Consider the following 27,192-nt stretch of genomic DNA (forward strand, 5'->3'; position numbering starts at 1 on the left):
ACTATAATAAACAAAGTTTATTATAGCTGAAATAGACAAAATTTCCAGGGGAATTCGCTACAGATCCAACCAGTACAATCAGCCCTCAGAATCTATCCATCAACACTCCATAAAAATGTAACACAAAAAAAATCCTCAATCTGTACAACAACAGAGCCTCCAGTCACTTCAGATCCTCCACAGCTTTCCCTGTCTTTTTTTTTTTTAAAAAACCTCGGATCCACTTCTCCTGCTGCACATTCCTCTCACAATCTCCTCAGCAGCACCTCCACCAGTCCATTCTCCATCCTTCAGTCGTTGAGGGCTCTGCTGATGTCCACCCAGAACCAGCTGCAATCCTAACTCTGACATATTCCCTGAAAGGCTCTCTGACACTGCATTTGTAAGACTCATGAAAAACTGCTCTGAGTCTCTTAAAAGAAAAATTCAATGCACTAATGTTAATTGATAATATCTCCATTCTGTCTCTAAAACTCAACCTAAGGAGCTCAGACGACTATCTTCAGATTTGTCCCCAGCTTTCCAGTGTCCAGTTCAGATTTCCTTCTCACATTAACTCTTCTCTTCTCTTCTCTTCTCTTCTCTTCTCTTCTCTTCTCTTCTCTGTTCTTCCACCTCTCACATTTCTTCATACCTATAAGTAAACTACAATTTGACAGTACAGAAGAGTTAGGGGAGGGAACTCAACAAAGAAGGGAAGGAAGGCAGGAGAAGGAAGGAAGGGAAAAGGGGAAAGAAAGAGAAAGGACAAAAGACAAAAGTGGATAATGCTAGCTAGTTAGCCTTCTATCAATATTAGAGTTATTATTCCCATTCTATCTCTATTAAAATATTTGTTGAATTAGTTTTTTAAGAAGAGGCATTGTTCCAACTTTCATAGCAAGGGGCCTCGACTTCCAATCTTCTCCAGGTCCAATAGGCAGAGCTAAGGGTCTTCTTCTCATAGTACATCTTGTTTGTTCTTTGTTATTTAGGATTATTGCTTTTCTATTCTTGGGGGTGGGGCAAGACCAGCGAAAAATCCCAAGTCCCAGCAGGGAGATATAATTGTTCCTTAGAGCAAATCATGTATAGTTTAGATCAAAAACAACAATAAATCACCTGGTTGAACAACCAGCAACTCCCTTAAAAATGGCGACAAAGTGGGAGAGAACCATCTCTTCCGCTGCAGTGAGCTTCAGCCAAGGTCAATTTGTAATGTCCAGGATTCTTGAATCAAAATATCAGACAACTTACAGCTGCAAAATTAAGTAGAAGTGTACATTTTTCAAAGTCTTTTCCAAGCAGAGAAACAGAAATGTCTTAAAATCTGGATCACAACCAAATCATAACCTCAAGTCTCAGCTGTCTGAAAAGCACCGTTGCCCTCCTTCTCAATTCAAAAAGCACATGAAAGCATGAAAATTCATCCATCTAGTATTTTCACACTGAGGTCAGTTTACAGTATTCGTAATGCTTAGTTCTAGAGTAGAGACGTCAAACAGCTTTGCAAATAAGACGCCGTCTGTCAACAAAAGATTATCCGTTTCAGAATCCCTTCAAACTATGCCAACAAAAATGCCTTAAGAGTTCAAGCTGCATCAAATCGGTGTGCTATTCCCTTGGCAAAGACAATAGCACAATATAAAAAGAAATAATAAAAACTAAAAGAAAGATAGAAGGAAAATAATAAAAGGAGCAAGTGTGTGTGTGGGGGGGGGGCGACTTTGTTTACTGTTTCCAGTTTTACCTCATGAGGCCGTCTCGATGAAATCAGAGCTGCAAACTGAGAGACTTGTCATTTAAAGAGGCAAACATCCCTCAGGGCGATTTATAATTACCCAAACATAAGGCACAAAGCAGCTACTTCATCAAGTTGCTATTCCCCCAGAAGTCTCTCTCTTCTTTTCTTTTCTGATTTTCTTCTTTTTATTTTTTTTTCCAAAGTGGCTTCCACTTAAAAATACTGAAGACCATTGTTATTTAAAAAAACAGAAACAAAACAAAACAAAAATGGTGCAATTCATAATATGATCCCCCACAACACTCAACCCAAGCACTGGGTTGAAGTTTTGGGAACTGGGCCTTTTAGTCAGTGCACAACCCTGTTGTGGTCATGACAGTTTCATGCTCATGTTCATAGAACCATAGAATCTCAGGGCTAGAAGGGGCCACCTACTCACAACAATTCACAATTTGTTAGTCATGATATCATGGGACACTTTGTCAAAAGCTTTGCTGAAATCAAGATAGAGGATGCTCACAGCATTCCCACAGTCCATCAGGGAGGTGTCAGAGAATCTCGGATTAGCAGAACAGAGGAGAATGTATGTGGAAGATGGAAGATGCCACTTTCGAACCTCAGCAGTTTATTGATAAGGTCACTGAGGAACCACTCTGACAGAGACAAAACAACAACACTGCTGCTGGGTAATCAGTATGCCAACTGGCTACAAGTTCCCTGAGCGTACACAGAATGTTTCATAGGTTGTGGGTCACATACACAGTAGTGGGTGTGATGCTGAGGGAAGAATGGGTACATTGCAAGAGACAATGCAGACATAAACAGAACAATATATCTTAACAGCAGAAAGGATATTACACAAGGTTACAGCCAGATGGGTGAATGGAGAGTATTGACAAGGCAAATAGTAACAGATCCCAAGTGTGGGTTTTGACATGCAGCGGGACATAATTTCATCAGGGCAGAATAATCTATTCAGGGCTGCCCTCAGCAGCCCATGAGCTCACCAGATGCAATGTTTTAGTGTCAGTAGCATGGAAGAATGTAGTGAGCAGCTGGAACTGATAACAAGAGCCATGCACAAGCATTTCAGAGAGGATTAACATTACAACTTTGTAGCAGCCATCTTAAGCAGATGGTGAGCCTCAATCTCTGAAAGCAACAGATGAATAATGGATCCTCCAGTGCTGCCTGTTTTCCCAGGACAGGGAGCCTGACTGAAAAGTTCTAGTCCTTTCTATGGAAAGAGAAGAAGGAACACTGCTCTCTGATTTTATATCAAAAAGACAGTGCTTTTTTTTTGAAAGAAAAAAGGTGCCGGAACTCATGAAATTATTTACCTTTTGCACATAGTCAATCACTGAACACACACCCACTCATGTCAGTTGTGTAACGAAACATAATGGTGGCCGCACACAGTAAGCACTCAGCGCATGACCACATGACCAATCACAAGCCAAGCAGCACCACAAGCTGAGCAGTGCCATCACAACCAGTGCAGACAAAGTACGCACGCATCGGGTTCGACACACAAGCAGCCCGCATGCACCATTTTAATGATTTTGCAGCCAACCTGCTACGCTTGACAGGACGATTCAAATCCACGTGGACCAAACATCAAATTTTCAAAAGTTACTTTTAAAACTTGAAAAATCTGTTGAAAAAAGGTGCCGGAACTCTGTTCCAGTGTGTTCTATGACAAAAAAAGCACTGAAAAAGACACAGATAAGTAATCTTTCTCTAAAAGGATTTATTTCGACTTTCCTAACAGAGGTTACCCAGTCAAAAAATGAAATCAGAATAGTCAGGCAGGATTTGTTCTTGAGGAATCTATGTTGGCTTCTAGTAATCTCTGCATTGCTTTCAAGGAATTTGCAGACTGACTGCTTTATAATCTGCTCCAGAATTTTCCCAGGGATTGATGTCAGACTGAGTAGTCCATAGTTCCCAGGTTCATCTTCTTTTCTTTCTTGAAGATGCAAACAACATTAGCCCTTCTCCAGTCATCTGGCACTTCCCCTGTCCTCCATGATTTCTCAAAGATAAGAGACAGTGGCTCCAACAGTTCTTTTGCCTGCTCCTTTATGATTCTAAGATGGGTTGCATCAAGCCCTGAAGATTTCAGCTCATTCAACCAAATGAGATCATCCTTGACCATTTGCTGTCAATCTTGAGCTGCCGTCCTTCTGCTTCAGCTTGTACTTCTCCTTCATCAGGAGGGTGATCTTTGGGGAGAAGACTGAGCCATAGTAGAAATTGAGCACTTCTGCCTTTTCTCTGTCATCTGTTATCATTTTGCCATCCACACTGAGTGGCTGAACTCCCTTTTCCTTCTGCTCTCTTTTACTTTGGACATATCTGAAGAAGGTATTTTGGTTGCTCTTAGCATCTCTCATTTGCCTCAATGCTTTCCTAGCTTTAGCCTTTTTGATGCCATACCTGCAGTTCTGTACTACTAGCTTGATTCTTCCTTTGTAGCTTGGCCTTCCTTCCACTTCCCGTACCTCTCCCTTTTTATTTTCAGATCACCTTAAAACCTTTTGTGAAGCCACATCAGCTTCTTCTGTTGTCTCCTACCCCCTTTCCTTTTTGGAATTGATTGAAATTTCACCTTAGAATTTCCTTTTTAAAAAAATCCCCACTCTTCTTGGACTCCTTTTCTCATTAGAAACACTTGCCATGGGACTTTTCTTATCATTGTTCTGTCTTTATGAAAATTGGCTTTCTTGAAATCCGGGTGCATGCTTGGCTACATTTGACTTTGCTTCCTTTAGAAGCAGGAATTCAAGCATGGCATGGTCACTTTTCCCCAGAGTTCCCCTACCTGCCACTTTGTCCAGTGAGTTTTCCCTGATGGTTAGTACAAGGTCAAGAATAGCTGTTCCTTTTGTTCCATCCTCCACTTTCCGTTGAAGGAAGTTATCAGCACAAATGTTAGGAATCTCTTGGAGGGACTGTGTTTGACAGAATTTGTCTCCTAACTGATAGGAGGGAAATTGAAGTGCCCCATAATAACGACATCATGCCTCCTTGAAAAATCTAGCAATTCACTTTTCACCCCCATCTTCTCTTTGACTGGGTGGTAATAGACTCCAGCCACTGTGCTCCATTTATTTTTTGCTCCATTTATATTAATCCATGTTAACTGCATGAATGTCTGACTGATTCACAGTTTTGCACACCACTATCCATATGCTTAGGGATGCAGGTGGCGCAGTGGTTTATACTGCTGTGCTGCTGGGCTGGTTGATCGAAAGGTCACCGGTTCGAATCTGTACAACAGGGAACTGGGTCTTTTCAGCCTGGAGAAGAGGGCACTCCAAGGGGATATGTTGGTGACATGTAGGTACATGAGGGGGGGTCACATGCCGGGAGGAACCAGCACGCCGTACGGGCCCACCTCCATCCACACCGCCCGGACCCCGCGCCGCCCGGACCCCGCCGCTGCTCCGCCGCCCGCTGCTGCCTGCTGCTGTCGCTGCCCTGCTGCAGAGGCCAGGACCACCAACCCAGGACCCTGCTCCGGCCTGCTTCTCCCAGCGCGTGTGAGAGACGCGCTGGGAAGGGGTGGGGCATGGGGAGGGGCCCTGCGGGCCACAAAGCACCGGCGGCGGCCGGGGCCAGCAGCCTCGGGCCGGTGGCCGAAGGGCAGTCGCCGAGCGGGGGGCCGAGCGGGGGGCTGGGCTGGCCAGGGGCTCTGGCCATGGTTTGGTTTTATTTATTTGTGGGCTAGTGATAAGGCAACACTCATCCATGATTTGATCATAGATGAGAGGGCCGACCTGGCGTGCATCACAGAGACCTGGGCGAGTGAGGGGGGGGGATGTTTCCCTCTCACAATTGTGCCCGTCCAGGTACCTGGTTCAGCACCGACCACACCTGGAGGGGAGGGGGGGGTCGCTCTGGTTTATCGGGCTTCTATTTCCCTTGTGGGGCTCCCTGTCCTCTCGAGGCAGGGGCTGGAGTGCCTCCACTTGGTGTTGGGCGACCGAGACAGATTGGGGATTCTGTTGGTGTACCGTGCACCCTTCTGCCCAACAGACTCCCTGCCTGAGCTGACGGAGATCGTCTCGGACCTGGTGTTGAAGACTCCCAGGATGTTGGTCCAGGGGGACTTCAATCACCATGCCGAGACGGTTCTAACCAGGGGAGCTCAGGACTTCATGGCCTCCATGGCGGCTATGGGGCTGTCTCAACATGTCATTGGCCCAACCCATGAACGTGGACACACTCTGGACCTGGTTTCCTCGACAGGGCAGGAAAAGGGTGATCTGAGGGTGAGGAATTTAAGCTTGATGCCCTTGTCATGGTCAGATCACTTCCTCATAAGGTTTGAGCTTGAGAGCGGCCTTTCCCTCTGCAAGGGTGCGGACCCGATTGTATTGGTCCGCCCCCGGAGCCAGATGGATCCTGATGGATTCCTGGAAGCTCTAGGGGATTTTCCGGTTGACAAGCCTGGTGATCCTGTCGATGCCCTGTTTGGACTGTGGAATTAGGAGATGACCAGGGCTATTGACACGATCGCTCCCAAGTGTCCTCTCCCACCTGGCAGAGCCTGTTCATCTCCTTGGTATACACCTGAATTATGGGCGATCAAGCAGGTTGGGAGATGTCTAGAGCATAGGTGGAGGAGATCACAGGGTGATTCTGACCGAACACACTTAAGAGCCCATTATCGGGCCTATGCTGTGGCGGTGAGGATGGCAAAGAAGAAATTCTTCTCCGTTTCCATTGCCTCCTCATAATGCTGTCCGGTGGAGCTTTTTCAGGTGGTGCAGGGGCTGATATATCCGGGCCCGAAGAAAGATCTTGTGCCACCCTCGAAGGCCCGCTGTGACAACTTTGCCAAGCATTTCAGGGAGAAAATCGCTCAGATTCGCCACTAGCTTGACTCTGCTATTGAATCAGATTCTACTGGGGAGACGCCATCGAGTCCACAATTAATGGATGAATTTCAGTTGTTGTAGCCTGATGATGTGGACAAGGTGCTTGGACAAGTACGTCCTACCACTTGCTTACTAGACCCATGCTCATCTTGGCTACTTAAGAAAGCCAAGGATGGGATTGGGACCTGGATCCTGGAGGTGGTCAACGCCTCTTTAAGAGACAGCCGGGTACCTGCCCCTTTAAAGGAGGCAGTAGTCCGGCCAGTCCTAAAGAAGGCATCCCTGGATCCAGAGGTGGCCGCCAATTATAGACCGGTGGCCAACATCCCATTCCTGGGCAAGGTGCTAGAGTGGATGGTGGCAGGACAACTCCAAGCACCCTTGGATGAAACTAATTATCTGGACCCATTTCAGTCCGGCTTCAGACCTGGGTATGGCACTGAATCTGCCTTGGTCGCCCTGTACGATGACCTGTGCAGGGAGAGAGACAGGGGGAGTGCGTCCCTGTTAGTTCTGCTGGACCTCTCAGCAGCTTTCGATACCATCGACCATGGTGTCCTTCTGAATAGGCTAGCGGGATTGGGAGTTGGAGGCACCGTGTGGCGGTGGTTCCGCTCCTATCTCAATGGCCGATTTCAGAAGGTGGTGCTGGGGGACTATGGCTCTGCGCCATGGCAGTTATGCCATGGAGTACCGCAGGGGTCCATTTTGTCCCCTTTGCTATTTAACATCTACATGAAACCGCTGGGAGAGGTCATCAGGAGGTGTGGGCTGCAGAATCATCAGTACACTGATGATACCCAGCTCTACCTCTCATTTTCCACCAATCCAGGTGAGGCAGTGGCTGTGCTGAACCGGTGCCTGGCCGAGGTAATGGGCTGGATGAGGGCCAATAAACTGAAGCTCAATCCAGACAAGACAGAGGTCCTGTTGGTGGGTGGCTCGGGCCTCGAGATGGGGGACTTGAGCTTTGTCCTAAATGGGATTGCACTCCCTCTGAGGGACAGGGTTCACAGCTTAGGAGTGCTCCTTGACCCTGAGCTGTCTCTAGAAGCTCAGGTGACGGTGGTGGTGAGGAGCGCCTTCCTTCAGCTTCGGCTGATCCATCAGCTGCGTCCCTTCCTGGAGAATGACTGCCTGGCGACAGTGACACATGCTCTGGTAACTTCCCAATTAGATTTCTGTAACACGCTCTACGTGGGGCTACCCTTGAAGACGGTCCGGATACTTCAATTGGTGCAGAATAGAGCTGCCAGGTTGCTGACAGGGACTGGGCATTGTTCTCATATAACCCCAGTTCTCCGTCAGCTCCACTGGCTCCCGATTGAAGTCCAGGCCCAATTCAAGGTGTTGGTTATGACCTATAAAGCCCTAAACGGCTTGGGACCTGGATATCTAAAGGAACGCTTGCGCCCATATATGCCCTCCCGCCCCTTGAGATCAGCAACGGATGCCCTTCTCCAGGAACCCTCTGTGAATGATATTAGGAGGGTGAGTACCCGGAGGAGGGCTTTAACTGTGGTGGCACCCCATCTATGGAATGCGCTCCCCAGAGAGGTCCGCCTGGCCCCATTGTTATTTGTTTTTCGGTGCCAGGCTAAGACCTTTTCATTTAAAACTTATTTTAATTGCTAAATTGTTGTATTAATTAGGATTTTAAATTTTTTAGCCAAGAATGCACCAGGGGTTTTTTAATGTTGTTGTTGTTTTTTCTTTTAGATTGTTATATTATTATTATTTATGTATGTTTTTATGTATTCTTTGTGAGCCACCCCGAGGCTTTGTTGCGATGGGGGCAGCATAGAAATGTTTTAAATAAATAAATAAACAAACAAACAAATGAGGGTGGGTAGATTAAAAAATTTAAAAATGCCCAAAGACTTTGGTGGCAGGGTGGGATGGGGGGATAAAACTGCCTTTATCTAATGAACAAAATATTTGCAGCTCTGTTGCAAAATTTTAAAAAGACTGGGTGGGATACCTTTATTAGGACCAACCAAAAACATATGAGCTAACAAGTTTTGAAGGGATGTTCTTCTGGCCGGAGTTATATTGAACAAATATAACAAAAAGGCAAGGTGTTTGGTGGTCTTTGTTATGGTCCATGGTGTCTTTTCAGAAATGTACAAAATGTCATCTTAAAACTAAAGAGTACTTTATTTCAAGTTTCATGACTGTATGTGCAACATGGGATTGTGGTATATATGTTATGTCTGTATTCCCTCCCCATATATATATATATAGGTCTTAGTATTCACACCAAGTGATCTTGAGTCCTCTGTAATTCTTTTCACCCTTAAAAAACTAGGCACTATATTTAGCAAGGCACATACACACACACTCATAACTCTTTACAGCAGAATCCAAGTTCAGCATATCCCTATTAGAGATAACATGAATTTGTAAAAACATGAACAAAAACAAAACACCAAAAACCCCCTAAAACCCCCATTCTCTTCCTGAGCTGCTTCATCAGGCAAGTTTATATACTGTAGATATGGATGTTGTACATTTTATCTGTACGATCAGAAAAAGTGAGATTCTTGTCCTTTTTTCTTAAGAACTCAGAAACGTGGGCCTGGCAGGAGGAAAGATATATGGGTCATTTGTACTCAGCTGTGCTTTTAGTTCTCCTTCGCTTTCTTGTAGGCTTGGATCTGTCTTGTCTGCTATGAAAATTCCATTCCTAAACTGAATCTGCACTCATTTCATAGAAAATCAAGCCAACTTTTTCCACAAAGTCAGACAGCTATTAATGATATATCATTACCAGATGTTTGCTTTTTTTCTTCCTTATAACCTAAAGCCAATGTGAGTTAACTGGAAAAATGTTAACCCATCCAAAACCAATAGAGTACTGAAGCACTGTAGAATCTGAATTGTTACTTAAACCGAGGGCTGCAACTGCTTGAACCTAATACAAGGGGGCAGAATCCCACCCACATGGTACAGATGAGTAACATTATAATCTGCTTTGCCAGATATCCCACAAAATGTTCAGCTATGAAGACCCTGAACAAATTCAGGCCACAGGAACATAAGGGCATCAAAGTACAATTATTTCAGACCTTTGCTACTGGAGTTTCCTTTGAATATTACTGGTCTCCCATGGCACCAAGACCATAATAGCCTCAAACATCACAGAGGTAGCAACTCTTTGCAAGGTGCTAGATATTAAAGCAGCAACGTCTACTGAGTTTCTTGTTGAGAGTGACAACTTCCACTTGTATGATTGCCAAGGAGACAACTCACTTTGAAAAGAATAAACAATAAACTGCAGCCACACTAAAGACATGTGATAGTCACCAGTGACTTTCCAAATGGAGACCATTCTACATACAATGTCTCAGAACGTTTTTGTTTCATGGCGACCATGTTGCCTTACAATCTATGAGGCCTGCTTTATTCCATCGAAAAGTAAGTATCGGGTTACTTTCAATGTATCTTAACGATGGCAGGCCAGAGATAATATCCTGCCATCCTTTCCTGCTGATGCCTGCTGTGTGTGTCTCACGACCTGGGATGCATTCAGTGGGCAGGGAGGGGCAGGCCAAAGCAGAAAGCAAGCCCCCCTGGTTCAAGCTAGAGACCACTCTGCTCCAAAGGGGCCCTTGGTATCACTTGAAAATTGGTGTTCCCATTCGGCCCTATGCTTTTATGAGATTTCCTCCTCTCAACAGTAACTAGGAATACTATAATGCAGATAAATTTTCTTCCCAGAGGCTTCAGTACAGAAACAACCAGACCGCACTATTAAAGAAGAAAGTTCTTTCCAGATTTGTCACAAATTAGCACTCAGCAGTCTGTTGTGTATCATAATTCTAATGTATTTAAATATGAAATGGCTTCTGTTATTAAATGGAGGATCACTAGCTCTATGGAAATCCTTAACAAACTGTAGAGTTTAGATTAAAGTCCTGAATGGGAACGGATTTTTCCAAATAAGTGTTTCCATAGAAATTAAGTGCAGTGTGCAACTTCAAAGCTATTTGTGTGAGAAGATCTTGTTCTGGAGAAGAGAGCCCTGGAGGACACACAAGTGCTTAAGAACCCAGCTGCAGAACCGCCCTCAGCAGCCAAGGGTGCGCTGTTGCTCTTTCCTCAAAACTCCTCGTTTCAGAATGCAGCTGGGATCAAGCCCAGCTGTGATTCTGCCCGAAAAGCATGTGTCCCTGATTGCTTCCAGATGTGAAACCATTTCCAAATATGGTAAAAGATGAACTGCAAAAGCCATATAATTATCATTAGGATTTTGGAGACAGTAGACTCTTTTCCAGTATGTTCTATTCAAAGGAGGCATGAGGACATTTTAAGAAGACCCAAATTTCCTTAAAATTATTATATTAAAAAAAAAACATACACACACATATAGGCATCATTTTTGATCCTGGTAAAGTTTCTGTTAAGCTTGACAAAGAAAGTGGAAATGCATAAAACACATTCCAAGGTGGTTGTGTGTATCTAAAGCTTGGAACAAGGATAGGCAACATGACACCCTCTGACTGCTTTGGACTATAACACCCTGGTCAGCAAATTACTGCATAGGGATTGTGGGAATTGTAGTCCAAAACTCTTGAAAGGCACTACAATACCTACTTGTGATCTATCTTATCATTAAAAAAATATTTCTATATCATGCCACAGCCAAAGCTCTCTGAATGGTTTATAACAAAAAGAAGCCAACTGGTCCCCTCCCCCGCCACCCCGCTTATTCTAGATTTCTCCCTGCTCCTCTGTCCTTGTCTCCCAAACTTGATTAGACATTATGCATAACAATGCATACTTAGAGTACAGCGAAGACTAACTTAATCCCATTTGATTTCAGTGGGACTACCCTGAATGGGAATACCCAAGGTGTGGATCCAGTCCAACAAAGTTCGTAATGCAGAGTGAACCGGATTCCTAGTTTCACATTTCCAATGACGCTTTTGGTTAAGTGCCATCACAGGACTGGACTAAAGCAGATCTTACATTCAGAAATAACCTTTGTCAAGATGTATTATTGTTACATTTTTAATCTTCAGAATGGCTGCATTCACACATGACAAGCAACCCTGTGTGTTTACCATGGGTTGACATTTTTACCTTTGTCTAAATGACAGAGGGTTAAGTGGTTTCCACTTTATCATGGTTCCCATCTTCCCTGCTTAGTCCTCCCCATATTGGCATGTATCCCATCAGTCATTGTGCCTGAAATTCATTCTCAAGGTTCACCACTGCCTGCCTTTGTGACCTACCTCTTCCTCATTGGTCCACACATAGAGGCTGCATGGCTAGAACAGCTCCAGCACTTGCCACTCTTTCCAGGGGCTTCTGTGGTAGTCGCATACCAGGATCTAGAAACCATGATCCTGGGTTCAGACACTATAAGAAACCATGGAACAAAGCACTGCTTTTTATCATGCTTTTTAAAGACCCAGCTTACCAAGCTGAAATACCATGACTAGGCCCAGACAATGCAACAGACCAAGAGTGCTAAAAAAATTCCCCAGGGCTCCTCATGTTGTCTGAACACAGCCAGTATCTTTAGCATGTTTTGGCTAAATGTTTCAGTTAAGGACTTTACACTAGAGAAGCACCATTTTAAAGTTTTATGGCATTTTAATCTTCCAAATGTTGTGCTGATTTGGTTTTCCTACTTGCATTTTTTAAAAATATGTACAGATTCTTCTGAAAACACTAGGTACTGTATATATTTCTGTTTATCTGGTTTATTCACATGAAACCTGTAAGTCTGCAGATATTTACATGTATGAAATCTGGCTCCATCAAACCACATATATATCAGCTGTTAATATTCAGAACTGTCAACATGAACACTTACTGCTTAATTTATTTTTTATTAATTCCTTTCATTTCACCTTTGAGCGGTTATCATTATTGTTGCCCAATTCAGTAAAAACTGAAATCTTTTCAGTACTTGAAAGTTTAGATTCTTTACCATATTCTGGGCTTTAGCATCTCTGTTTTTCTCCTTGGATGGTAGATTTAGTTGAAATAAATGGAATGTTCTAAAATACCACATGCCAGACATGCCATAGCTAAGCAAGGATCCTTCAGCATGGGCCTCTCATGCCCATATTCCTTTGCACCACACTTGTAAAAGAAGGATAGAGAGGTGATCTGTGTATAAGTGGTATGGTAAGAAGAGGCATAGGAAAATTAAGTTGTCTTCAGTCATTCCAACCTAAAATAATTACCATTGCATAAACATAGAAACACAGAAACAGAGAAAGTCAGAACGGGTCTCCCAGGCCATCTAGTCTGACCACCAGTTCCAGCCAGCACTGCTTATGACATGCCTACCATGTGCCTGACCAGCCTATCCTTGAACACTGATGGGGCCTCAACCACTTCCCGTGGAAGCCCAGTCCATACCCTCAGAGTCCTAACTGTCGGAAGTACTTCCTGGCATTCCCCCTAAATCTTGGTTCCCTGAGCTTTGCTCCATTGAAATGTGGCCTGCCCTCCTCTGCATGGGAAAAAAGGTCTATTATGAGCCTTTCCATTGTCTTTCCTAGAATGGACAAAAGGCTAACCAGTCTGTATTTCCCCATGTCCCCTCTACTACTTTTTTTGAAAACTGGGACCACTGACACCACCCTCCAGTCCTCTGGAATCTCACCCATTCTCCACGAGGCCTCAAACATGGAGGACAATGGGTGTGAGAGTACCCCCTCCAACTCCTAAAGTAACCTTGGGTGTAACCCATCAGGGCCCAGCACCTTTGTAACATCCAGTGCTCTGGGGACCTCCTTGACTTCTGCGGGGGTGGGGGGGTGACTCTAAGCTGCGTCCCTACATCCTCGGCCTCATCTGGTCCCCCATGTAGATCTCCCCTGTCCATAAGGGAGAGAAAGGGCTAGAATTGATAGCCCCACCCCACCTCACACCCGACCGCCCCTTCTGCCACACAGGCCCTGGGGAGAGAGCAGCAAGTGAGGAGTTTGCCTCACGGACATCATTTCCGTATTAGCTTTAGGAGTCTAGCAGCAGGGAGCATACAGGTCCCACTCCAGGTCTACTTGCCCAGATGCAGGAACTTGCAAGAGTGGCCCTGCTCTCTTCCTCACACAGGTATTAACTGAGCAAGAAGCAATGCTCAAAAGGATTCTGATGTAAAAGAATTTCAGGATAGGCCAGGTTTGAGTCTTACTGTTACGTCTGGTCATTAACTTGTTTTAAGAAAATAATTTTTGTGAAGGTCAAATCAAAATTGTTTGTGTTCTCAATGCATTACTTACTGCAGCCACAGTCAGGTTGTTTAAAATACTCTCTGCACGCCATTCTACTAGCAATAGGAGAAAAGATAAGAGGAAAACTGAAAATGGCTCATAGACAATGAGAGGAAGTCAATGATCAGGAAGGAGAGAGAAGCTGGGATTGTAATCCTCTGCACGCTTCCTTGGAGTAAGCCCTATTGACTTCTGAATAAACATCCACAGAAGCAAACTCAAGGGGATTGATAGGGGTTACAAAGTGAACAGGTTTCATCTACAAGCATCACCCAAGTGCCTTTGACACCTATTTAAGCCCTTTAAAATTTGGAACAATGACAACCAGAAACATATTGGGAAGTTTCAAGAATAGGAGGTTAAGAAGAGACATATCAAGGCTGGGAAGCCACATAGGGAAAGTCAGAATTCCTTAAGGCCTGACTTGGAGCATTCTGGGTAAAGACAAGAGGAGCAGCTGAGGCCATGCTGAGACCTGAGATGATACAGTGGTCTCTTAGGCTTTCAACTCTGCTGTCAACTGAACTGGCAGTTACAAGTATGCTGCTAGCACACAATGCCATTCTAAAGCAGAATGACATGAATATATTGGGCTGCGTTAATAGAGGTGTAGCTCCCAAATCACTTGAGGCACTGCTTCCCCTCCATATGGCACTATTTAGGCCCCATCTTGAGTACTCTGTCCAGTTTTGGACTTCACATCTCAAGAACAGACAAACTGGACAAAGTTCAGAGGAGGGCAACCAGGATGATCCAGGGACTGGAAACAAAGCCCTGGGAAGAGGGTTTGAAAGAGCTGGGCATGGCTAACCTTGAGAAGAGAAGACTGAGGGGAGATATAACATTTTTCAAATACCTAAAAGGCTGTCACCCTGAGGGGGGCCTGGAGCTCTTCTCAATCGCCCCAGAGTGCAGGACATGCAATAACAGGCTCAAGTTACAGGAAGCCAGATTCTGGCTAGACATAAGGAAAAAATTCCTGACTGTTGGAGCAATAGGGCAATAAAGCCAATAACCAGAGGAGGTTGTGGGCTCTCCCACACTGAAGGCATTCAAGCAGCAGCTGGACAGCCATTTGTCGGGAATGCTCTGCCTTGGAGTCCTGCACCGAGCAGGGGGTTGGTCTTGATGGCCTCATAGAGCCCTTTCCGACACTACTGTTCTATGATTTGGTGATTCTGTTGGAACTCTTGAAGCAAAATTTTTAGATTCCTAGTATGAGAAAAAAATCATGGACTTTTTCTGAACTCCTTTCATAACTATTTGGGATTTGTGTTAGTTCATTCTATGGTCAGTTTTCTTTGCTTAGCCACCACTGCTTCAGACTTCCACAGAAACTGGCCTGTATTCCAGAACCAAAGATTTCTCTGCCTGAATTTTACTTACAAATGGGCTGCTTTCCTGCCAGCAAATTCTCTTCTTAAACAGAGGAGAATGGTCTCTAAACTGCAGAGAGAGAAAACATGAGTCTATGAAAAATACTGCACAGCTACTCTGAAAATGGGGCCAGCTATAAAATCTCCCGCCTCTCACCACAAGCACTGAAAATTCAGTTTTAATAGCTTGTATTAGAAGCTCACATGAGGGTTCAAGTCTATTATCTTGAATATTCTCACGACAGCCCCATCCTAATAATATAACTATGCTCATTTTACATCTATACTCATTAGTCAGCTAAACACCCCGCTTGCAGGCAAGAAACTTCATCAGATACTTCGCACTCTTATCTTATTTACAATGTAAAAGAAAAACTGTTGAAGAGTTAAAAAAAAACTAATTTAACATCAGCGGCCTCATTTTAAGGTATCAATCACTGGAAATACAAAAGCAAAAAGAAAGGCAAATGCCAAAGAATGACAGTCCTGTATGCTTTGGTACTAGATCATAACTCCCAGAAGCAGGACCGTATCTGAGGAAAGTAACAGCAAAACTGAGTGAAGAACATTTTGAAACTGGGCTGGTTTGTTTCATGACTCACCAGTGAATGCTGCAGTTCAGCTGAAACACACAGTGTGTTCCCTCCCCTCTGGCACAGCGAAGAGCTCCAGCTCCTGCTACATCCACAATCCCCTCCTAATCTTAATACCTGATCCATTTCTCGTCACTCTTTCTAAACTCAGGGACAGAGTAGAAACTTGGTAAAAATTGCAAACCTGGACAAAATAGTCTTCCTGCGATTCTAATAGGCATCTATTAGTAAATGGTGACCATCCTCCTAGAAAATGAGGCTCGCCTACTTTCTCCTCACCATCCTGCTTCAGGACTGTTTTCTGTTGCAAAAAGCACTTGGGCAAGGGACAGAAGTATCTAACAGTGTGTTAACCTTCCAAGGTAAGAATATATTTGCATGGTGTTTTGTTTTCTCCTATCATTTGTCTAATGTCCTTTAGTTATATTGAAACGATACGGCTATTCATATCTGTCTGCCATATGGTTTCCTGCATTATTTTAGAACTTTTTAAAGCTATGTTTTTGTGCTAACATCTACATTTATTTTACTTCTACAAATACGAAAATATCTGTATTTGTTACAGGATAATCCTCAGAATGACAAACAAGGGGTTTGAATGCATCATGCAGAATTCTATTTCAGTTTTTTAATCAGGAAATGTTCTCTGTTACATTGTTATAATATAAACCAGGGCTATGTATAAAGAAAATAAGTTACGTTGTGACATTTTTAAATACTTTGCAAGTACCCCACTAGATGTTCAAATTAGCAAAGCTTTATTCCCTATTTGTTTCAAACAATCCATGGAAGAATTGCTGAGAATAATTGTACTGATCGTATTTGATGATGAAAAGGACATAAATAATTTTCGTAGAGAGCATTGCTTTATGAGAGATGAAACAAGTTCTCATATTTAAATGCTTTGAAAATGAGCACACAAAAGCAGTCACCTTTCAACACTTAACCATAGGGCCAAAATGTAGATTTTCCTTCCATTTTTGTTTAAGTTTCAAATCAAATGGTTTGGAAGACGAAAAAAATAAAGAAGTGTGCTTTGTATATATAACTGGCACAGTAAAGTGTTTACAGTAACCATCTAGTTATATTAAACACAGTAACTTTTGGCACATTCTATGGTAGACGTCATATTTTTCAGTTTCCCTTTGAAAGGAATACTTTACTAAATCCCTGAGACAGAATTTGTTGACTGAACATGGCAATAGAGCTCTTCAATATCTGATAACTGAGCTGAGCTATGTGCATATCTGCCCCTGAAACCACTGTATTTGAGGTGATGCTTTTTGAGATTATGTATACTTCCTAGGCTCTAGGATTATAATATTTGGAGGATATAATGTGCTTTTTGCTCAGTGTCCATGCATAGGCCCCCTGGGTATATATCTCCTTAACTGGATAGAAATTGGGGGATGGGCAAGGGAATGAGACTGTGGCTACAATTCCTGACCCATCCACCACATGGAGACATCCACACAGACTAGCTCTCTTTACAAGGCTAGCAATTATTTCTGATATGTGTTCTACAGATAAGGTTCTATTATTGCAGTAAGAATTTTGGACAGTACTTCTGGCGTGTTGATTGGCCCTTTTCTTCCCTTTTAAGAGCAGATCTGCATACAAGAAACCCCTTTCAAAAACAGGTCACCATGTAAGGTGGGGTGTATGGGTGGACTGTGTGTGTAATACTTGAGAAACTCAAGGTGCAGGCCCTCCTGGTTGTAGTTTTTGCTCACACCCACAAGTTTACAGGAAAGGTGAGGCATCCTAATATCTTAAGCTGCATTCCTAAACACACTTACTAGTGAGCAAGTGCCAGTGAATGGTGAGATTTACTCCTAAGAAAGAATGCAGGCTGTGTCATTGTTAGCCTCAGCTGCTAACTGGTGTGCTCCCCTTAACCCAGGTGTCACCACGATGCATTACAACATTTCTGGAGCATCTTGTAATAGAGAAAGATACACATTTTATCTTTAAACTGTCTCTTTCTGATTTTGAACAGATTGTCCTGTGGATCTGTTTTTTGTCCTGGATACCTCTGAGAGTGTTGCCTTAAGGATAAAGCCTTTTGGAGCCTTGGTTGACCAGATCAAGATATTCACAAATCGATTCATTGATAAGTTAACTAACAGGTAAAATCTGAGACTCCTTGTGCTTGGAAGTAAAAAAAAAAAAAATGCTACACTGGTCATGCATTTGGGAATTTCTCTCACTGTGCTGTGCTGTGCCCTGCTGTGTGGTGCCATCCCAAACCCTAAAGCCTGCTTCTCCTTCCCCGCACACACACAGAAAAAAGAAGAGACGGTGATTTCCAGAGCAGCACTCTGGGAAGCAAAGGCAGGCCTGCAGCCACTGGACAGCTGGATGATGCAGAGAGCTGCATGCAAACATATGCTAAGAAATGCACTGATTGTGTGTTTCTGAGTTGCACACTTTACCGTGAATCCTTGAGGTTCTTGATACTTCCTTCTGAGTGAGGCTGTGACTGAGAAGGATGTTCACCAGTTCTACAGTGCAGCTGGTGGTGCTGTTTCCTTTTAAAATGCCTGCTCTTAAAGTATGCTAGTCAAACATTTCCATTTCTCTTCTGCTGCTTCATGCTTCCTCAGATTCATGAAGGGGAAAGAAAGAGGCACCTTTCAAATGGAATTTCAGATGAACCTGTTACCTTCTATTTACTGTGCTATTGTGTCTCTAAAACATTCTGAAATACAAGTTATGGTGATAAGTTATAGGGAGAACTACATTTCTGTCTGTCGGACAGTCTGCTGTTAAAGGCATGGGAACAGTACAAACTAAAACCTGGCAACTCTAATACATCAAATATTTTTTTAAAAAATATCAGGTCATACACATACACACACACACACACACACACACACTGGGGGAGGGGGTATTAAAAGGTGATATTTCCTATATATTTGAACCAGTGCTTGCTTATTACTAGAACAGATGTCTGACACACACTTTTAATTGCATTGGTGTATATCCCAGCATTTTCCCTGAGGGGAAACACCCTGGAGCAGGTTGTTAATTTTTTTTCTTTAATTGTACCTGCTTTGGTGCCTTTTAAGCAATAAAATTCAATGTCAAACTGACACAGAAATTAAAATGTTAAACTTTGTGACCTAGTGATGAGAAAAGCTCTGCCTGCCTAAGTTCTGTATGTCAGGTCATCATTAAAGGCACAGGAGCAGATCCAGTTAAAAAAATAAGAAGAGGACAACCATGTCCCGCCTAATTACCGGTCATTGCAGGTCTCTAGTAACTGCTAAATCTGAGGTTTCATGTCATGTTTCACAAGTTTAGCAAATGTTGAGCAATGTTTTCTAAAAAGAAAAACAAACCAGATTTAGCTGAAGTATTATTTCAAAAAGTAAATATTAGCACCAAGCAATTATAGTATTAATTGGTTTATAGAATTTAAAGGATAGATAATTATGCCCTCCCGCCCCTTGAGATCAACAGCAGAGGCCCTTCTCCGGGAACCCTCCGTGAAAGATATTAGGAGGGTGAGCACCCGGAGGAGGGCCTTCTCTGCGGTGGCGCCCCACCTATGGAATGTGCTCCTCAGAGAAGTCTGCCTGGCGCCATCGTTATTTGATTTTTGGCACCAGGCCAAGACCTTTTTATTTAAAAGTTATTTTAATTGCTAAATTCTTGTATTAATTAGGATTTTAAAATGTTTAGCCGAGAATGCACCAGGGGTTTTTTAATGTTGTTGTTGTTTTTTCTTTTAGATTGTTATATTATTATTATTTATGTATGTTTTTATGTATTCTTTGTGAGCCGCCCCGAGGCTTTGTTAATTTATTGATTGTATTTATTGGGTTTTTATGTATGTGCCGAAATGTTTCCGGATTTTTAAGGCTAATTATACAGTTGTTTATTTATGTTGTAAGCCACCCCAAGGCTTTTTGCGAATGGGGCGGCATAGAAATTGTTTAAATAAAATAAATAAAATAATAAAATAAATAATTGAGTTCTGGGTCTTAGAAGATTAGACCTCATCTCATAATGGAGGGTCTGGATGAATCAATTCACATTGGCATATTAAAAATTGTGTGGTAAGCAACCAGGGGAAGAATAGAAGAACACAAGTACTGATGAAATTATTCTTTGTACATATGATCTACATCCTGGCAGTCTGAAAGAAGGGAAAGCTAAAGGCATCCTGAAACTTCTCCATATGGGCTACTAATAGTGTGGGATCCCCACTTGCAGATTCTTGCCATACTGACAAGAAAGAATCACCTGATGGGTTTTTCAGATTGTGGTAATATTTCCAAAAGAACAACCCTCTAATCAGCCATCCTTGAAACAAGGGCAAACATCTGGAGTTATGGACGACACATACTGACACCAAAAGGCCTGGGAATCTCCACAGCACTAATGTCCTGGGCTTGGGGCTGTGCTTCAGCTGGCTGTCATTGATACAGGCAGAACTGGGGAAGCAGGAGGTTTTGTTCCTGTTTTCTATTAACACGAACCCCGGACACAAAAGTGAGCAGGAGCACAGCTCTTGGGAAAGATGTGCCATTTTCCCAGATCGCATTTTTGTTTTGTGCAAGCGTACAGTTCGGAAAAGATGCATGTGTCCAAGTATATATTTCAAGATAGCACACTTGCAGCAATGCGTAGGCCCTCTCCAAAATAGAAAAAGGCGTGTATGGTTCTTCATAAAAAATGTTGTGAAATGAGCTTCAAGGAGGAATCTTGAGAACCTCAATGGGCATCACATGTTCCCCCATCCCTAGGCAGAATCTGAAACATTTGATAACTGAAACATTTAATATATTCCTGTCTTGTCAGTTGCTTCACTACGTATAATATACTCGCACACAAACACACATGTAATAGGTGCAAAATCTAAGTGCTCTCTCTTTCCTTACAGAAATTATCGGTGCGGCAGGGATTTAGTCTGGAATGCTGGAGCCTTGCATTACAGTGACGAGGTGGAGCTGATCAAGGAACTCACCCGTATGCCCAGTGGACAGACTGAGTTAAAGAACAGAGTTTCTTCGGTAGTTTCCATTGGGAAAGGGACATACACAGACTGTGCAATCAAAAGAGGGATCGAGGAGCTGCTCATTGGGTAAGTGGGAACCATCATTTTCTCGTGCTGGAAATACAGGCAGAAACAAGCAAGGGGAGCAGAGCTAGCAGTCTGTCTGGCCTCCAGGCCCAACGTGCCACCCGGGCCTTCACTGGTGAGCCCCTGCTGCCACAGCAGTCTGTCCTCGTAATTAAAACAAGCGATAAATAATAAATAAAAATAAAAAGGTGTGAGATGGTCTAGAAGGCTGGGTACAGCAAATTACAGATCGGGGCTCTCATGCAGCTTTGAAAACAGCACATTCTGAGCCTTTCATTGTGTATATGTGAGTGCGAGAAACTTTGAAATGGTGAGATCTCAGAAGCTTACTTTGTTCAGAGTGGTCTTCTAGTATATTTATTCTTCAGAACTCTACTATTTTGTATGGATTCTATTCCTCACATCCTCCGCAAAGACCCCCTTCACAGTCACCACACACTCATATCACAAATATTTAACCAGGCACACTCCGCAGAACAAGTGCTCCTTCCCAAATGTTTGTGAACGGGACTAAAGCAAGCTCAGCCTTGCATTGAGGGCCTGAAAAGTCTCCTCTCCCCATCTTTTCCCCCTCCTCAAATCTACATTGTCTGGTGAGTTCAACCATTTGGCCTGCACTTCCCCTTACACCACCCTAAACAATGTAGCTTTGGGAGGGGATGGAAGTGGCAGATGGAAGTTCCCCCCCTACAGCCCTGGGGAAGCATGTTTTCCCTTCAGGTACGGGAGTGAAACTACGAGTCAGAATTCACAAATAGCACACTAAATTTTGGGTCAAATATTCCTAGCACCGTCTCTGACAGAAAAGCAGGCTCTGCCAGGGCTCTAGAAGGTGCACTGCTACCTTCCCATTCCCCATTCCCAGTTGCTTGGGTTGGGGAAGGGAGAGGCTGGGGAGGGAGGGGAAGGAAGGAAGGAAGGAAGGAAGGAAGGAAGGAAGGAAGGAAGGAAGGGGTTGGGGAAGAGGAAAAGGGTTGGTTAAGGAAGATGCCCATTCCTGTGAGATGCTTTGTGAGCATCTATTAGCCTTTTTCGGTCCTTGAAACCAGGAGCTCACCCTTCGCTCCCTTTAGGAGTACGCAATATGATGCTCAGGCAAACCCCGCAGAATGGAAGCTGCTTTACACAATGAGGGCACGCACAGCTACAGCTTCAGGGCTGAGGATGACCCCGTGAACCTCTCCCATCCAGTCAGTGCCCTTCCTCCCAGCAGAATGCTAATTTGATAGAAAAGACCCAGATAGTGCAGTACTCAGTCATGCGCCAATGTTAAATGCTACAATCCATTAGGGAATTAAGCAGCTTGTACTCAATGGACAATCTGATGCATATTACATATATAAGACAGAAAACCAAATGAATACTAGCTGATTTGCAACCAAATACAACAATTCAATGAGGATATTAGCCCAGAGGTAAACCAAGGGATGTAAACTTAGGTCATGTTTTACTGGCACTGTCCTGGATGAGCTGGGGATGGTGCAGGTGTGTTTCTCTACACAGTTGCACAATCATTCAGCAGGAAAGTGGAGACAGAAGCTACGATTTGTAGGGAAAGGACTTCCAAAGGACAGGACTGAGTCTGAAAGATACCTTTCCAGGGTTCCCAATGGACCATCCTGAAGATGAAGATGAGGAGCAGAGAAACTCCTGATACTACTAAGGGGAAGGATGGGCCTTTAGGCCATCCTTTGGGCCAGGATGTTTGTCACAAGATGCACAAGACAGGTTACCAAGAAAATGTGTCCTGCAGGCAAGGTGAGGCTCACTAGCAAAGCGAGGTGTGATTTGTTGGTACTCCAGGACCTCTCACAGGCTTTCCCTTCCATTTGACCATGGTATTCTTTTGGAATGATTGCACTGGAATTGAGCAGAACTGCACTGTGGTGGTTCCACTCAAAATTGCTTGCCAGGTGCCAGAAAGTGGTACTTGGATTCTCTGCCCCTTGGAATGTCCAGAATGCAGTTCCTCAGGCATTGGTCTTGTCCCCCATGTTATTTAAGACTATGGAATACGCTCTCCAGAGAGGTTCACCTTGTGCCAACATTATATTCTTTTTGGTGTCAGGTGAAACCCTTTATATTTTCCCATCATTTTAATGTTTAATTGATTTTAACTGAGGTTGTATTATCTCAAATTGTTGGATGCGGTGGTGTTTTGTTTTATCCCATTCATTTTTTATTGTAAGCCATCCCGACACACTAGTGGTGGATGGTTTAGAAAAGCTTTTGATAAATAGATAATAAGACCGACATGAAACCACTGAGTGGGGTCACTCAGAGTTTCAGAGTGCATTGTCACCGGTATGCTGATGACATGCAGCACTAGTCCGCCTTTTCATTGTCAGTAGGCTTGGTTGTGAATGTGCTGAACTGGTGTCTGGCTGTGACAAAGGACTGGATCAGGGCTCACAAACCAAAGCTCGATCCAAACAAGAGTGAGATGCTGCTGATGGGTGGTCCCTCTGACTGGACTATCTTTATCCCCTGAGGCTTGGGTGGCATGGATGGTTCAGAGTGCCTTCTACCAGCTTTGGCAGGTAGCCCAGCTATGCTCCATATGGACAGAGATATCCTGCTACCAGCACTCTGTGTTCTGGTAATCTCTACTACATGGGGCTGGCCTTGAAAACTGGAAGCTGCAGCTTGTACAAAATGCTATGGCTGGACTAATAAAAGGGACCCAACAGCCAGAGCATATAACATCAATTCTAGCCCAGTTGCACTGGCTGTCTATATGCTTCCGAGCCCAATTCAAGGTGTAGATTTTAACCTATAAAGCTCTACATGGCTTAGGACCTCAATACCTGATGGAACACCTCTCCCAGTAATCATCTACTCGGACACTTCAATCAGGATCTGGGGCTTTCCTCCAATTGCGAGCTCCAAGGGAAGTTCAGTTGATGGCAACAAGGAGTTGGGTCTTTTCAGTGGTGCTCCCTAGTTATCGAACAAGCTCCCCACTGAGGCCCACTTGGTGCCAATTTATCTTTCAGGTGCCAGATTAAGACTGTCTTCTACCACAGGTCCTTTAATTAGATTACTGGGGCTCTGCTAGTTGCTTCAATGTATTTATTTATTAAAAGCTTTTCTTTCCCATCCCCTACAACCCATCTTGAGATGGCTTACAATAAATAAGTGGAATAAAACAAATCCCACGGCACCCAACCATTAATATACTAAAACCCCAGTTAAAATCAATTAAACATTAAAACAGCAGAAAAATAATAAGGGTTTTGCCTGATGCTGAAACAAATATAATGTTGACGCCAGGCAAACCTCACTGGGGAGTGTATTCCATAGTCAGGGTCTCTCCCTCCTCTGGGGACTCTCCCTTCAAGGAGGGCTCCTGGAGAAGGACCTCCACCTCAGATCTCAAGGGGTGGGAAGAAGGCGCTCCTTCAGTTATCCCAGACCCAAGCCATTTACGACTTCATAGGTCAGAACCAGCACCTTAAATTGGGCCCAGACTTCAATTGGAAGCCAGAGTAACTGGTAGAGGACCGGTGTTATATGTGAAAACTGGCCAATCCCTGTTAACATCCTGGCAGCTCTCTGCTGAACCAATTGAAGTATCTGGACCATCTTCAAGGACAGCCCCATGTAGAGCACATTACAGTAATCCAACTGGGAAGTTACCAGAGTGTGAGTCACTGTTGCCAGGCAATGCTCATCCAGGTAAGAACGCAGTTGGTGGATCAGGCAAAGCTGAAGAAGAGTGCTTCTTGCCACCGCTGCCACCTGGGACTCCAGGGCCAGCTCTGGGTCGAGGGGCAATCCCAAACCATGAACCCTATCCTTTAGTGGGAGTGCAACCCCATCCAAAACAGGGCTAAAATCATTTGCTTGGAAGGTTGAACTGCCAACAAACATGACCTACGTTTTATCTGGATTAAGTCTCAATTTATTAGCCCTCATCCAGCCCATTACCTCGGCCAGGCACTGGTTAAGGACAGCCACTGCCTCACCTGGACTAGATGTAAATGAGAGGTAGAGCTGGGTGTCATCAGCATACTGATGACTCCGCAGCCCAAACCCCGGATGACCTCTCCCAGCGGTTTCATGTAGATGTTAAAAAACATGGGGGACAAAATGAAACCCTGTGGAACTCTATGCCAAAGTTGCCATGGCGCAGAGCCATAATCCCCCAGCACCACCTTCTGGAATCGGCCAGACAGGTAGAAGTGGAACCACCGCAAAGCAGTGCCTCCAACTCCCAACCCAGCCAGCCTATCCAGAAGGATACCATGGCCAATGGTATGGAAGGCTGCTGAGAGGTCCAGGAGAACCAACAAGGACACACTCCCCCTGTCCTTCTCCCTGCACAGGTCATCGTACAGGGTGACCAAGGCAGTTTCAGTACCATAGCCGGGTCTGAAGCCAGACTGAAATGGGTCAAGATGATCAGTTTCCTCCAAGGGCTCTTGGATTGTCCTGCTCAAGCACCTTGCCAAAAATGGGATATTAGCCACCAGCCTATAGTTGGCAGCCATCTCTGGGTCCAGAGATGCCTTTTTCAGGACAAGCCTTATCACCACTTCCTTCAAAGGGGCGGGAACCCAGCCCTCCTTCAGAGAGGCATTGATGACCTCCTGGACATATCCCATTTTTGGTTTTGTTGAGCAGCCACGAGGGGCAAGGGGCAAGCAGACAGGTGGTGGATTGGATCAGTCCGAGCATGTTGTCCACATCCTCAGACCACAACAATTGAAACTCATCCAATAAAGGTAGACCAGACAGCAATCTAGACTCTCCCTGTTCGAGGACCATATCAACTGTGGTGTCCAGCTCATGGCGAATCTGAGCGATTTTATCCTTAAAGTGCTTGGCAAAGTCGTCACAGTCAGTTACAGATGATGCAGTAGGATCCTTTTTAGGGCCAGAATGTAATAGGCCATGCACCACCCGAAAAAGCTCAGCTGGATGACAGTGTGAGGATGCAATGGAAGCGGAGCAGAATTCCTTCTTCACTGCTCTCACCGCCACAGCACAGGCTCAATGCTAAGCTCTAAGTTGCACTCTGTCAGATTCATCCTGGGATTTCCTCCACCTACGCCCTAGTCATCTAGTTGCCAACATGTGGGTGAACAGTTATTAAACTACATAGGAACAGACCGAGTCAGAAGAGGCCTCCCGGGCCATCTAGTCTGATCCCCAGCTCCAGCCAGCTCCGCTCATGACATGCCTACCATGTCCTAAAATGAGTCCTAAGATTTACCTTGATTGAGCTATTGTAATTTAAATGTTTTAAATTCTGCATAGTAACATTTTATGATGTTTTATAATGTTGTTTCTATTTTATACTGTATTTTTAAGGTGTTGTAATCCACCCAGACTGCTAGGCTATTATGCACTATAGAAATTAAATTAAAATAGTTTACAAAGGAATCTGGGCAAAGTAGGACTGGGTCAGCAGATATGATCCACAGCTAATGCTGGAGGTATCACTACCCCACAATTCTAGGACTTCAAAGCCCAGTACTGACATAACTAAAATAAACCACACACACACACACAGCAGGTTGATATGCTGCCAAGTACGTGCCAAGTACCCCCAAACCAGCCTGATCCCATGTAAAAGCGCACTTTGGCCCTAAAAACCATTTGCTAGTATCAGCCTGTTTTGGGGATGGGTTTTCATGATGCTGTAGGTGCCCAGGGCCTCAAAAGAAGGGTATGCAATTGTAAGAAAGATACTGATGCAAATAGCAGACCTCAGACATGAACTTGAGATCAGGAGGGTGATTACCCAGAGGAGGGCCTTCTCTGTGGTGGAGCCCTGACTGTGGAACATGATCCCCAGAGACTGTGGAACATGGTCCCCAGGGAGCTCTGACTGTGGAACATGGGTCCCCAGGCGCCAACCCTTTTTTCTTTTCAGTGTCAGGTGAAAAGCTTTTTATTCTCCCGTTATTTTAATGTTTAATTGGATTTAATTGTGATTTTATTGTGGATGCTGGATGCTGCGCCATTTTTTAAATATCTGTGCTTGTTTTAAACTGTCCCAATATGCTAATAATGGGACAATCTATAAAAGCTTTAAATAAATACATACATGAATAAATAAGAGGGTACCACCATGGATATGAAGAGAGGTGGTAAAAGGGATTAGAAGGAAGAGGGACCTTCACAGGAAATGGATACTGGGGCAAGTAGACAAAAGGGTTTAGCAGGAAGAGAAGTTCTGGAGGATTGAAGGGTGGCATCACTGGTTCCAATTGTCAAAAAGGGTAGCAGAGGGGACATGGGGAATTGCAGGTCAGTTAGCCCTATGTCAATTCTGGGAA

General features: G+C 44.0%; 1 protein-coding gene across 1 annotated transcript in view; it reads left to right on the forward strand.

The window, feature by feature from the left end:
• The first annotated feature begins 15,771 nt into the window (after window positions 1–15,771).
• The window catches only part of COL6A1 (collagen type VI alpha 1 chain), a 75,548-nt gene continuing 64,127 nt past the window's right edge, over window positions 15,772–27,192 (forward strand). Inside the window, exons 1-3 of the mRNA XM_044431909.1 lie at window positions 15,772–16,175; window positions 17,813–17,942; window positions 20,705–20,905. Coding sequence (XP_044287844.1) covers window positions 16,067–16,175; window positions 17,813–17,942; window positions 20,705–20,905 — 440 coding nt within the window. The 5' untranslated portion in view covers window positions 15,772–16,066. The remainder of the gene's footprint in view (window positions 16,176–17,812; window positions 17,943–20,704; window positions 20,906–27,192) is intronic.

The sequence above is a fragment of the Varanus komodoensis genome, unplaced genomic scaffold, assembly GCF_004798865.1.
Source record: "Varanus komodoensis strain SLA01 unplaced genomic scaffold, ASM479886v1 scaffold23, whole genome shotgun sequence".
Classification (NCBI taxonomy): domain Eukaryota; kingdom Metazoa; phylum Chordata; class Lepidosauria; order Squamata; family Varanidae; genus Varanus; species Varanus komodoensis.